At 35.9% G+C, this 15,148-nt stretch overlaps 1 protein-coding gene across 1 annotated transcript in view; it reads left to right on the top strand.

The window, feature by feature from the left end:
• The window catches only part of TRPM6 (transient receptor potential cation channel subfamily M member 6), a 173,585-nt gene that overhangs the window by 72,868 nt on the left and 85,569 nt on the right, over positions 1–15,148 (top strand). The window contains exons 14-18 of the mRNA XM_044678581.1: positions 261–314; positions 3,643–3,783; positions 7,096–7,215; positions 12,771–13,051; positions 14,373–14,652. Coding sequence (XP_044534516.1) covers positions 261–314; positions 3,643–3,783; positions 7,096–7,215; positions 12,771–13,051; positions 14,373–14,652 — 876 coding nt within the window. The remainder of the gene's footprint in view (positions 1–260; positions 315–3,642; positions 3,784–7,095; positions 7,216–12,770; positions 13,052–14,372; positions 14,653–15,148) is intronic.

The raw sequence follows: 15,148 nt of genomic DNA, 5'->3' as shown, positions 1-15,148 counted from the left end.
CAAACTGACATGTAGTTTTGCACATATGCTGGAAAAGTATCACTGCAGAACTTTCCTGTTAGGCAGAGTCTGTGAAAGGACAGGTACCTCAGGACAAAGAGAACGCAAAAATTTATAGACTGAGTTGAGCCAAGTCTTAGACATGGGTCAGAAACTCTGCCAAATAGACAGGAACTGATTTTGGGTCGTTATAATCCAGGACTGATATAAAAATAATACAATATATGAAAAATACTCACAACACTTATTCATTATTACAGAAACAAGGATCTGTCAATGTGCTCTTGAATCATCTTGTTCGAGATGTAAAACAGGTAAACAACTGGATGTTGAAAATCTGGGAAATACAGAAAATTTCTTAGTATGTTTCAGGGTTCACAAGCTTTAATTCTAGAAAAGATCTTAGCTATGTAGTCATATTCACTCATGCTATTGAAGAGGAAACCAAGTTGTGGAAAGGCTCAATGTTTGGCCAAGAGCCAAGGTTTAAACCCTAGGAGCCCTTATTCCAGATTTAGTGTACTTTCTAACATACCATGGTAGCAGTCACCAGTGAATGAAAAGTTATGAGCACTTCATCCAATTTTATTTTTAACACGAGTTCTCATTTTTGAAAGGGACTTTGGAAAAAAGACAGAGATGATTAAATACAATTTGTTTTTGTTCACTTACTTTTTAATAGCTGAACCCATTATTTACTTAATCTTTATTACTTTTATGAAATTTTAGCACTCATTTCCTTCCTTTGTACCCTGAACTTCTAGCTTTATTTACAACTGCATATTAGAAGTGCCTTTCCAAATATGTAATTTTTATCATTCTTTTTTAATGGCTCATTGTTTAAGGCTCCTCCCTCCCCACCATCTCTTGCTCTATTAAAAATGATCTTTCTGAAGTCAAATATGTTGGTAGGAATTTCTATTAGTTTTTTTGTTATATGGTGAGAGGAATTTGTAGAGGATTATATGTTGGAGAATGAGTGGAAAACAGGTGTCAGTACTATACATTTTTGCTTATGGATGCATTCTTGGGCTCTATTGCATTGCAATGGTGTTTATTCAGTATTTCCACTAATTATATTAGATCTTTGTTACATGAAATACCAGAGAAATGAAGAAAGTAGGTGAGTAATCTTTAAGATTGATAAGGGAGAAAAACATTAACTTTTGTTGCTAATTCAAAAGGGTAAAAGGAATGTGAGAAAGGTCAATGAAAACTTTACATTTTTCTAGACATAATGTGCCACAAAACTAGATTGCCTTCCATCTTATTCAGTTATGTGGATTTTCCTTAGAATCTGTTCATTTTTGTGGCCACACTCAGTCCTCCATTATTTTTTTAAATTTTGTTAAAAATGAATGACAACTTGAAAGTGAGAAAATTTTAATTTAGTATTGTTGTATCAAATGGACTGAATTATACAATATTAAGCTTAGTGGTCAGATTTGTTTGAAAAAATATTAATTTCTCAAGTAATTACTTAGGTAATTTGTTGACTGGTACAGGCTTTCTCTTATCAGCCAAGTACCACTGTTTGTCACAGGTTTACATACCTCGTCAAAGGACTTTTTGAGAATTCTTAGTAATTATTTTGGACTGCAAAGTTATCCTATTAAAGTTATTAATCAAGAACAAGATGTTTATGTAACAGAAAAGTAAAAGAAGTTCAAGATTTATTTTTGATATTATATTAAGATAATAATATTTATATTGGTTGACATATATTGTTATGCCATACAACATATATCATATATAATCATATGATATGTTACAATTATCATAACATGATAATTGTATTACACATCCTAACTATATTGAGATAATCAGCAATATAGCTTCTCAATGGACTCCAGTTTGAAATAAAGGTGTGACAAATTGCAAAATTAGCAAGCATTTTTTAAGCACCAGCCACCGTGTAAAATGCTGGGGATACAGAGAAACAAAAGTGACTATTAAAACAAACTAATATGAAAAAGTAGGTCTGCTTATATCTGGCCCATATAACAGAAATTGTTGAAATCTGATACTTTGCAGTATGTGTGAGCCTGGGTCATGCATTTTTGTGATCAATTGCTAGTGATCTAGCTATTTCAGCTAAAGTATTAAAGTCTTCACATTAATTTACCTATAAGTTTGAGACTTCAGTAGTCTTCTGCGTTTTCCTACCTCTGTCCCTATTACACAGTAGGGAAGTCTCAAATTCCAATATACATTAGCTTCCTTGTTTTACTTTCTTCACATTTCTTTATTTCAAACATTTCAGAATATGCATTTATATATTTCTCTCTCCTCTCTCTCTCTCTCTCTCTCTCTCTCTCTCTCTCTCTCTCTCTCTCTCTCTCTCTCTCTCTCTCTCTCTCTCCCTCTCTCTCTCTTTTGTTCTAGGATAAAATCTTTTCACATCTCAATCAAAGAAGGAGTAAAGCACCATTGTGCAACTTTATCATTCATTCTGAGCTTTAAAGTGTATGTTTGTCCTTTGTTTTCAATGAGGACTAATGCCCTCACAAGTGATGTCTTGACTTGGATTTAAGTGAGGTAGAATTGCATAAAGTCTTCAGCCTCACACTGTCTTCTAGTCATTGAAGTCTAGTGGTAAGACAAAAGTCAGGATGACTAGTAATGGTCTAGGATGCAGTGGATGACCTAGAACGGTGTCTTTGATGTCTGATCAGGCTCTAAATGCTCCATAGCCTGCTTCAGTTGGTCATTACAACAAATTGTTCTCATCTATCCACTCCATTCAGTACTCTATAGAGTATGGAATTCATGTACAGGACTAAAAAATCCCATTTGAAGTCTATTTACTATTTGATCAAGGGACCCCCAAATAGATCCAAATCAGGATTATAAATCTCATTGATTATTTTTATGAAGTTTTGTCATTTGCTTCTTATTATGTTTGTCTACTTCTCTGTGATACTGGACAACTCCCAATTTCATCAGAATAGATAATCCAACTAGTGGTGGTTCAGACATTCATTAGGGGGTAAAATTTGTGCCTTTAGAGAATAGAGGATTTGCTGCAATATAATAATAGCTATGACTGAACCTTATGGATTATTCTGGATCATTTTTCACTTTTCACCAGAGCCATAAACTAATAAGAATGACCAGAATGAGATTTGTTTATTGTTCTAACAAGAAAAGCATTGCATTCTGTAGTGATCATAAAATTATTTCCTGGTCCTTTATATATGGAAATATTTGTGGCTGCTCCTTTTGTAGTGGCAACTATGAGGGTTTCCATCAGTTGGCAAATGACTGAACAAATAATGGTTAAATAAATATAATGGAATATTATTGTGCTATGAGAAGCAGCAAAGAAGATGAATTTAGAGAAACGTGGGAGGATTTGTGTTAACTGATGCAGTGTGAAATTTAGGGCCAGATATTTGAATTTAATGGTGATAGTGGAAGGCATCCAGGGGAACAAATATGCACATATATGTATCTTTGCTAACATGTAATTCAGTACATATTCAGCTTAATTGATCAATGCACATTGAGTTCTAATGGTGATTGAATATCATAGATTGACCAGTTCATTTGGTTGTAATACAATAATAGCACAAAGGAGGAAAATGAAAAGTGAAGAGAGGGAGAACATATATTGATGTGCTTTAAACCTTTGAATTATAGAGCAATCTTCCTTCAGACTACAGAATATCATTGATTGATATTGGATTGGTGATAGAGTACCTAATTGGTGGAGCATATCGGAGCAGTTATACAAGGAAGAATTTCAGAACCCTGTATAATAACCTCTACAGAAAACATAAGGTAACGTCAATGAAATCAGTCTGAGCAATGCCTCAGTCATTGTTTTTGGTGACTGCTCATAAATAAGATCATGGATTTAGAGTCAGAAGGGGCCTTGGAGGATATTGAGTCCAACCTACTTATTTTAGAGATGAAGACACTGAGGTCTGGTTAATGAAGTTAAGCGACTTTCCCAATGTTACTTGGAGGCTGAGAACTGAGTCCTTTGGCCTCCAGTTAGTAATTTTTCCATTATATCATATTGCCTATTCATGTTGAAAATTCATCTAATAGGCTGACATTTCGGGGGATTTTTTTTTACCCTCTTGATTCCTGTGACTTCTGTCTCTACCCTCAGCAATATACAAGGCTGTTTATCACTCCAAACCCCAAGACTGTGAACTCTGATATCCCCTTTCTTATCACAATCTGTCTTTAGCCCATTGCCGCGCTACTTCAGAAACCAAACTTCATCTTCATTTGACTTTTATTCCCATTATTCCTTGTGGTTTGCTTCTGGTGTCACTTCCCTCCTCACATCCTTCCCTATAATAAGAAATTTCAATAATGTATAGTGTATAATTAGAACTTGTCTCCCCAGAACTCTAAATCCCAGCATCCCATTTATGTGTTTACCTACATCTTTATGAAGGGAGGATAAATTTTGATGTAGCCCTGCCTCTCTCTCTTTTTTCCCCTGATCGCAGCTGGTAGAGGTTGGGTGAGAGTCAAGCAGGAGAAGTTTACTCACGTGGTCATATTTAAGTTTGGTACTTTGTTCTTTTATTTTTCTTCTACTTCAAGTGTTTATTAATAAATCTTATAATACTTGGAGTTATTGGATATTAATTTAAATCTTACAATAGTCATCTTAAATCTTTAGCTCTCTAGCTGCCCCTGTTTCTATTCTTCTAAATCATCAAATATAGGTCACTGCCAAAGGGTGCTTTTTATGCCTCAACTCCCAAGCTCCCAAGGAGTCCTAGTTGAAGTACCTGTACTAGATTATATGTATTACATTTAACCTCAACTGGGCTTTTGCCACATGAAGATAAAATTAAAAAAAAAATTAACTCTGATTCCCTTTCACATCTCTCCTAACAGTTGTTCCAAAACTTTCCTCCATTCCTTGAGCTTCTCCCTTCTCCATAGATGCCTTTATATCTTACTTTAATAAGAATATTGAAGCTCTCTGTTATAAGATCTCTCCCCATCTCCCTTCCCTCACTCTCCTCTACGTCTTCATCTATCCTTATCTCAGGCTCTACTTATTTGGTCTCAGTGGATTAGATGGTTTTCCTCTTTCCCAAGGATAATTCCCTCCCTCATTTCCTTCATTTCATCATCCTTTGAAAGTCTCATTAACCATTCTCCTCAGTTGTCTTCTGTGCCTTTGTTTCTCTGCCTCCTCTATCTTTCTCTGTCTCTGTCTCTTGTTCTCCCATGTGGCACCTTCTGCTATTTTTATGAGCACACAAGTCACTCTATACTAAAAAAATTCCTCCCATACTACCATTCTGCTTCTCTCTTCTCTTTCACTATTAAAGTTCCAGAAAGAGTATTATACACTATTGCTACTTTCATTAAACTCACATTTTCACGACCTCTTGTAGCCATTAAAAAAAGAAAGCTATTATCTTGAGAGTGCTAGTAGCAGTATTCTGGAATCAAAGATAACCTTGGTCATGGTGTGAGCCTCAGGGGAATTAGCCTTGTAGGATCTTTCCAGCTCATTAAGGGACAGATTGGCAGAGAAGGGTGATGGTTGATATTTATTCCTATTCATGCCTATGCCTTCCAGGGCACGTTCATCTATTTCTCCATTCTAGAAATTCAGGATCTATTTAGGACTGGAACTAAGATATGGTTGCACTTATTGCCATCACTAAACTAACAAGAAAACCTAACAGTCATAGAATAATAAAGTTGGAAGAAACTGCAGAGACCATAGAATCCAAATTCTTCATTTATCACAATGAAAACCAAATGTCAAGAAAGAGGAAGAGACTTATCCAAGGTCACATAAGAAATACCAGAGTTAGGACTAGAAACCAGATTTTCCCTTAAAGAAACTGGATCCTGTCTATTACTTACAGATTGGTATTATGATGGTCCTCTGAATGGATTATATTTGGGGCTCTGGTTGGCAAAGGGACCCATGAGATTGGAGCATTGAGGATTTGGGAAGGGAAGCACTTTAGAAACTATTGAAGTCAAACATTTTATTTATAAGATGAGAAACTGAGACCTAGAGAGATTAAATAATTTGCCCAGTGTCATAGAGCTAGCAACTATGAGAGAAAGAATCAGAACTCAAGTCTCTTAGCCTCCCTGGGTCTCAGTTTCCTTATTTGTAAAATTAAGAGATTGGACTAATTGGCTTCTGAGATTTCTTCCAGTTTTAGATCTATGATCCTATGAGCTTATGACTTCTTACCCAGTCCTCTTTCTGCTATACTATGCAATAGGTCAATGAAGTTGCTTGTGTTAAATTTATCATGCAGTCAAGGAATGTGGATTTCCATGAATAATACAAACATGTAGTCATTGAACTGTGTAAATGACCTTATATTATCTTTTTCTTCTTTTATCCATAATACACTGTGTCTACTTAAAAAAATACAAAGTATAATTTTTCATGGAAATAAATGAAATAGGCCAGTGATAAATGATTTAGAAGGCCAAGTTTTTAAAATTTTTTATTATGTACACTTTTACATGGTTTTATTTTTGTTTCACTCAGTAACATAAAAACTTAAAAAACCTCTCTTGCATAAAAAGCTGAATGAAGTTGCTATAGGGTCCTGCTCCTGAATTTTAGTGCTTATGCTGCATAACCTCTGGAGAAATACCAATAACATTCCAACTTAACCTTGGAGCTGCTTTTGTACAGAGATTTTCTCTTATCAGAACCCTGAATCTTGATTACATTTTCTGTAATTGTTCCAGCTATGGAACTTCTATTGATGTTAATGTGAATTTCCACATAGAGAGTGGGCACAGAATATGTAAGAGGGCACAGGAGTAGAATTGTTTGCTGAGATTTTTGGGAAAGAACATTGTGCTTTCTTAAGAAGTGAATAATGTTTTGCTCTGCCAGGTACATTCAGCTCTGGAGAAATCCAATATTAATCATGGATGAAAAAGTGAGTCAGTCGCTGTTTTGTAGGATAGAACTTCATCTCTGTGGTGTTCAATTTCTAGGTCAATTCAGAAATGAAATTCTGATTGTTAACAATTTCATCTCCACCTCTTCCTTATTTTGTCTTTTCAAACAATGACAATGACAACAACAATAACATCAACACCACCACTACCACCACCACCAACTAGAGAGTGAGTTTATCTCATCCTTCCCATCACCGGATCAACCATTCAAGAAGCCTGGGTGGATCTGCTGAAAATACTTTGCATTCCCAGTTCATTAGAACAGCACAACCATACAAATTCAAGGTATCATTAAAATGTTTATAATATTTATATAACATATATTTATACCTTTTGTCTGTTATCTACATTTCTAGTGTATTCTGTAATGGATAAAAGGCACTAAAGTTCGGGGGGGGGGGTGATCTCCTTCCCTTACTGAGTGACAGAGGGGTAAAAGGTGATTGAGGTGATAGGAGAGGAATGAAAGGGATGGCTGAGTCTAGGAAGGAATGGACAAGGCGGTATTAGGATAGTAAGGGTACAGGGTGAGGTATTCAGAAGAGGCAGCTAACACAGACTAGACACCCAAGCTAGAGACAGAGGATACTGAGGGGAAATAGGCAGAACCCTTCCAGGCAGGAAAGGTATTCTTATAGACACAAGGAATAGGGCCAGTCAGAAATGATTGAAATCTGACTTGAGGGCTTTCTTGTCAGTTTCTCAAGTCCTTAAAGGAAGAGTCGCAAGACTCCTCCCTGTCAGTGAAACTGAAGGGATTCAGGAGGAAGCGATGGGCAACTACTTCCTCCCAAGATGGATGCCTCTAGTTTCCCTCAGGAAATAAAGAGAATAAATACTTCCCCTTCAACCTTTGCCTAATTCATCAACACAATGATTCTCCAGAGGGTTTGCTTAGGTAACAAAGAGATTTATTAATGTTCAGGATTGGTCAGGAAGGAGAGAGGGGTTTGGGGTTTCTGACAGCCGCTAGGGAGAAATTCAAGATGGGGGAGGGTCAAAGGAATGGGTTAGACTGAGAGAAGAACCTGCTTCTCTCAGCCAGGGAAGATTTGGCTGTTCTTAAAGTAGAGGGAATACTAAAGGGATAGTTTGAATTCAAGGATATCCTACTTGCCTATTGGGGAAAACTAAACCCACAAAGTCTATTCACTAAAAACCCAAAAGCCACCCTCCCTCCCAGAGCCCAAGGAAAACAGGTAAGGAAACAGGGAAATAATATGGAGAAGGTCAGGGAGAGGTCCAGAGAAATCAGCTATATTCAAATTGTCCAGAGACAAAGCACAGGCCAAAGAAAAACCGACAGCCGAGCTCTGCTTGAGTTAGCCCTTCCCACTCTGTTCAAGGCTCAGGAACCAACTGACACCTCTCAGAATTCTAAGGCTTTTAACTGCCAGAAGTTTTCAGTTGGCCCCCTGCAAGAGCAAAAGCCTCTCTTGCATCTTTTGCATTACAATTCCTGCCTTATCTCCTCCCCAAATGCCATCTTTTATAATTAAGAAAGACCAAAAAAAAAAAAGTCTGCAAAATCAGTCAACAAACATTTATTAAGCACTTGCTGTGTCCCATGAGTTTTACGAAGAGCCAGATTCAAAGGCAAAAACAGTCTTCCCTTGAGCAGCACTCATTGCCATGAGGAAGATAAGATGGAGATAACTATTGGCATACATTTATATTTTTATCTATATTTATATATTTGTAAGTATGTAGTAGGTAATCTCAGGAGCAAGGCATTTGCAGTAGAGGGACAGAGAGAGAGAGAGAGAGACAGAGAGAGAGAGAGAGAGAGAGAGAGAGAGAGAGAGAGAGAGAGAGAGAGGAGCTCTTATAGAAGATGGGATTTGAAATGGTTTCTTTTCTAGAAAAAAAAATTTTTTTAAATGCTTACCTTCCGTCTTGGAGTCAATACTGTGTATTGGCTCCAAGGAAGAAGAGTGGTAAGGGCTAGGCAATGGGGGTTAAGTGACTTGCCCAGGGTCACACAGCTGGGAAGTGTTTGAGGCCAGATTTGAACCTAAGACCTCCCATCTCTAGGTCTGACTCTCAATCCACTGAGCTACCCAACTGCCCCCTTGAAGTGATTCTTGAAGGAAGCTGGGGCTAAAGACAGGCTATTCTAGGCATGGGGGGAAAGTCAGTGAAAAGGCATTGTCTGCCAGGAACAGCAAAAAAGCAGATGCTGTTAGATTGCAGATATAGAGAAGGGAGTTAAAAGGTTAAGATGACTGGAAAGATAGGAAAAATTGAGGTTTTGAAATGCTTTAAATGCCAAACCTCAAGCATTTTATTTTTGATCCTGGAGATAACAGGGAGTATTGGGTTTACTGAGTAGAGTAGTGGCATGACCAGGCTGAGTCTTAGGAAAATGAATGAATCAATAAATATTTATCAATCCATAAGCATTTACTAAGCACCTACTATGTATCAGGTATAATGCAAAGGATACAAAAGGGAGCGCCAGTCTGTTCTCCGGATGTTTAAGATCTAATGGGGAAAACAAGAATTTTTTACTTGCACTCAGATTTTGTTCAGGAAATTTTCATCAAATGAACCAATCTTCATATTCCAAGTAGAAGGAAATTAGATATAGGTACAATGACTTCACAAGTTTTGCATATAATTGTGATATCCCTAAAGTGCAACTCACTCCCCTTCTCAGTAAACTCCCATCGCTCTCTATTACTTCCAGAATCACATAAAGACTTCTTTTTTGGGCATTTAAAGCCCTTCTCAATCTGGCTCCAGACTAGCTTCCCAGATGGCAGGCTTCACATACTCTATGATGGCACAGCCAAGTGGGCTTCCTTGATATCCCTCACATGTAGCATTTCATTTCTTATTTTGATGCTTTTTGGAGTTGGAATGTATTTTCACCTTACCTCCTTTCCTTAGAATCCCTTTTGTTGTCGTTCAGTTGGGACCCCATATAAGGTTTTCTTGGCAAAGATATGAGGGTGGTTTGCCATTTCCTTCTCCATGTCATTTTACAGATGAGGAAACTGAGGCAAATGGGATTAAGTGACTTGTCCAGGATCACACAGTGTCACTAGCTTCCCTCAAAGTTTAATTCATGTCATCTAAATGAAGCCTTTCTTAACTCACCCAACAAGTACATATCTATACTCACACACATATACACTGCAATTATACTGTATTTATTATGTGTTTACTTGGTGAATATTTTGTATTTATTTTACATATTGTCTTTCTAATGGGAAAATAAAAGCCCTGATTTCAAGGACTATTTCATTTTTGTGTTTGTGTCACCAGAATCCAACAAGTGCTTGGCACATAGTAGGTACTTAATAAATGCTTATGGATTGATTTTATTAATTGACACACATTTCGAAAACTATATTGTGCTTTTTCCTTATTTTAACAAAGAAAATTTTGTTGGTGCCCATAGTAGCATAATCTTACTTATTATTGCCTTACCCTATACTTCGGCTACTTTCTCCCTCTCCTTTTTTTTCTCTCACACTTCTCTTTCTGTTATGAGAGTAACTCAAGGAAGAAGCCCGCCAACTAATTCTAAACAAACAAAAATTAAAAAACAAAAAACAAAAAACTTCAACTCTTTTGAGGTTTTTATTCATAATCAGCCTATGATAACCTCTTCTCTAAAGCAAGTTGAGGAAGAGTATTTCTCCCTCCTCTTACCCACAAACCTTAGGTTTTGACTTACTTTGCTCTTCAAGCCTTCTCTGGATATTAATTTTTAAAACGACTTACCCCTCATTAAGATGTGGTCAAGGAATGTATGGAAGATGATTTGTTTTGTATCAGTACTGCCCCCATCAGTCCTTTCTCTATATCCCAAGAGTCAATTCAGCTCTGAGATGTCATTAAAAAAATTTTTTTTTCCTTTTAGCCTTGAGCCAATAGAACTTTTATTGCTTGAAGATGTTTTTTGTTAAAAAGTTACCTCTGGGGGGGGGAGGGGGAAGTTACCACCTATCCCTCTCAGTTAATATAATTTACACTGTATTGAAGGAAATAGAAGAAATTCATTAGAATTTCTGCTTTAATTTAAAGATCGAAGAATAAAGTGAAGATGGTGTTGATTTTTAATGTTATTTATAAGATTTTCTTTTTTTATTCAAAGATTTTATTTTCTGAATTACATGTAATAACAATTTTCAACATTTGTTTCCTGAAATTATAAGATTCTAATTGTTTCCCTGCCTTCTTCCCTCCCCGCTCTTAGAGAAGGTAAGCAATTGGATCTGGGTTACGCATGTATTATCAACATTTTCTTTTTTGAGAAAGTAGTACAAACACATTTTTTTTTGTAAGTCCCAATAAATTTTCAGAGTGGAAAAATATTTTGTGTTTTTCCAGTTTTCCTAGGTGTTTTGGTTATACAATACAGTCAAATATTAGTTATTCAGTGATTGATGAGATTCTAGTTTGTATATTCCCATTCCATCCTTCCTCCCACTTAATATCTTTTCTCTCCTCTTGCCTTTCTAATACACGAAAAAAATTTCAGGGCCATATAAGATGACCTCAATGAAAGAGATTTCAGTAACTTTCATAACATTTTTGGAGATTTTGCTTTTTTTTTTTTTTTTTTTTCTTATTGAATGCTGTTTTTTTTCTTCTGGTTTATACATGCAGAACATACTTCCATACTGGTCATTTTAATCTAAGAGAATACACATATAAAACCAAACCCCAAAGTAAAACCATAAATAAACTAATGTGAAAAATAGTGTGCTTTGATCTGTATCTGACTCCAACAGTCTTTTCTCTGGAGGTGAAAGCATTCTTTGTCATAAAATCCCTCAAAATTATCCTGGATCATTGTATTGCTGAGAGTAGTTAATTCTATCACAATTGATCATCCCACGATATTTCCATTACTGTGTAAAATGTTCTCTTGGTTCTGCCTATTTCACTTTGCATCATTTCATGTAGGTCTTTCCAGGTCTTTCTGAAATCATCCTGTTCATCTTTTCTTACAGCACAATAGAATCCCATCACCAACATATACCACAATTTGTTCAACCATTCCCCAAATGATGAACATTCCTTCAAGTTCCATTTCTTTGCCACCACAAAAAAGAGCTGCTATAAATATTTTTGTACAAGTAAATCCTTTTCCCTTTTTAATGAACTCTTTAGTATGCAGACCCAATAGCGGTCTGTATAGGGTCAAAGGGTTTTATAGTCCTTTGGGAGTAGTTCTAAATTCTCTTCCAGAATGGTTGGATCAGTTCACAATTCAACCAACATCGTATTAGTGTCCTAATTTTGCAACATCTCCTCCAGCATTTTATTGATGGCCTCTTGTTTTTTCATCAACCCCCGACTTCTTAATGAAACCACATTTAGATTATTTCCCTGATCTATATCACCTTTATTAGGGAGAAGGCAGAATGTGAACATAGTAAGAGAATAGAATGTGAAAACAAAGTAAGAGAAAGCTCCACTTATTCGTTTGAATATTTGTTAGCAATTTTGGTGAAGTTTTGTGGGAAAAAGTTTTAGAATAATTGACTTGGATGGTGTTTGGAGACTATGACATTTACCTAAACGATTGCCTAAGATGTTTGGAGACTATAATTTTAGCCTAAACTGTTGGCTAAGATGGCATTTGGAAACTATGATTTTTTTTTTACCTCTGCAAATTATGATATAATTTTGTTTTGCTAGCAAGAACACTTGAAAATAGCACGGATGAGTGATGGATTTGTACTTCTATATATTATATAATGCTCTACTTTCTGGGTTTTTCTTTACCATCCACTGGAATATCATCAATTAAGGGCTCTATAATATAAACATCATGTGACTCTGAATAGTGAGGAATTAATTCCTGTTTTACCTACCAACAGGACAAGACAGTAGGCCTTCATAAATCAAGAAAGAAGTCAAAGGAAGAGCAATATTTACCAGAGGATCCAGACTCTGCTGGCTTTATTTACCCATATAATGACTTGCTGGTTTGGGCAGTGCTGATGAAAAGGCAGAAGATGGCCATGTTCTTTTGGCAGCATGGAGAAGAAGCTATGGTTAAGGCAGTAGTTGCTTGCAAACTGTATCGGGCAATGGCACATGAAACTGAGGAGAGCAACATGCTTGATGGTGCCTCAGAAGAGTTTAAAAATTACTCAAAGTAAGACTTCTTTCTTTTACCTTATAGTAGACTTCAATAACACTTTGAACGGTTGGGTATTATTTTTGTTTTTCAACTTAGAATGCCTAAAATAAGGATTCATACTGCTGTTCTTTTTTTAACCTTTTCTTTATTATTAGGGTCTTAAAGTATTCTAAAGCAGCATATTTTTGCTCATTTTCCTCAGTGAAGAGACAATAAGGTTTAGTGGAAAGAGTACAGAATTTGGAGTCAGAATCCAGATTTTGCTACTCACTAGCTATATGACTTAGCCTAGTCACTGAAGCTTTGTGATTTTTAATTTTCTTCCAAAATGAGGGTCCTATATTAGATGACGTCCCTAAATCCCTTCAACTCAAAACAATTTGATAACTCCAGATTGAAAGTAATCATTCTTAATTTGGGGCAAGCTGAAGAATGAGAAAAATAGATACATAATATTATTCAAAGGGCTGGAGGAGAATGTTGATGTGATGGGTGAGGGAAAAGATATACTACTTGTTTTATGATCCTTGTCTTCATATCTTTAGGTTGCTATGATGAAGTAAAAAGGAGACCTGACAGAGAAAAAAATAGCCTTAATGGAAACAAATTTGTAGTTTTTGTATATTCTAAGAATTTCTGAGATGGAAGAGCATCAATCTACTAATAACAATGGCATTTATAGATAAAAAACATAAAATCCTAGGACCAAGGAGGTATTTCAAGCAGATAAGAATTTAAATAGATTTTAATTTATTTCAAACAGATAATAATCTATTAAATTTTGAAATAGTTTAATGGAAAATGATTCTAAAACCTTCTTTTGTCATTTGTTTCTAGAATTCATTGGTCTTTTTTGTTGAGGGTAGCATTCCTTGTATAATGTAAAGTCCTCACCCAAATGATTTCTTGTGGAGCCTGGACTGATCAGGGAGAAGGTGCTACTACCAGTTCCTATCCCTCTGGACCACATAGGTTTTTCTACTGTGAAAGGACCATAAGCATCTCTCCATCTTTTCCTCTTCTTACTCACATCCTTGATCATCAGTCTCAGTCTTCAGAGAAATAATAATTTTAAAAACCTCATTCCTTTGAAAAGATTATGTCATTTTAGCCAAAATGACACTTCTGAACTTATAGTTTAAATCCTTTCGTTTTGTCCCATATGGATATGGAAAACAGCTGGTCATTATTTCCTGTAATCTCTTATATATCTATATTTTAAAATTTCCTTCTTCAGCAATTCATTAATTCCAATAGAGTTAACCTTTAAATATTTCTAAATCCCTGATTCATTTCAGAGCTCTGATTCGTGTTCTCTCATATTTTGTAATCATAGAGAGTTTGGTCAGCTTGCTCTGGATATATTAGAAAAAGCATTTAAAAAGAATGAGAGAATGGCCATGAAACTGCTGACCTATGAACTGAAGAATTGGAGTAACTCCACCTGCTTGAAACTGGCTGTGTCTGTTGGGTTACGATCTTTTGTTTCTCATACTTGTACTCAAATGTTACTGACTGATATGTGGATGGGACGACTGAAAATGAGAAAGAATGCATGGTTAAAGGTAATTTTATATACCTGGGAAAATCATCAAAATAATTATACCACCTTGATTGTGTATATTATTTACTACTCACATAGTATTTTCATGTTTGGTATCTCATTTGATTCTTATAACACACAACCCAAGGATGTAGGTGATTCAGATGTTATCCTCATTTTCAAGAAAAGAACCTTAGGCTCAGGAAGGCTATTACCTCAAATGAGGTCATAGCTAATAAATAGGTATTTGTGTAAATAAGTAGTAAGTCAGAACCTGTTTAGAGGTCTTCTGGTTCTAATAGCAGCAGTTTTTAAAAATTCTCTGCCTATTTCTGTACATTATTCAGTCTATTTCTTGATTCTCTGATCTGTAAAATGCCTGTCCTACATTCCTCAAAGGTGTGTTCAAAGGTCAAAATTTAGAGAGATGTGAAATCACCAGCTTGCATGGTGATAGTTTTCTCTTTTCCTTTTTTTCCCCCTTCCCTTCTCTTCTCTTCTCTTCTCTTCTCTCCCCTTCCCTTCCCTTCCCTTCCCTTCCCTTTTCTTCCCTTCCCTTCCCTTCCCTT

The sequence above is a fragment of the Gracilinanus agilis genome, chromosome 1 (genome assembly GCF_016433145.1).
Source record: "Gracilinanus agilis isolate LMUSP501 chromosome 1, AgileGrace, whole genome shotgun sequence".
Classification (NCBI taxonomy): Eukaryota; Metazoa; Chordata; class Mammalia; order Didelphimorphia; family Didelphidae; genus Gracilinanus; species Gracilinanus agilis.
This window is presented reverse-complemented; position numbering and strand designations above follow the sequence as displayed.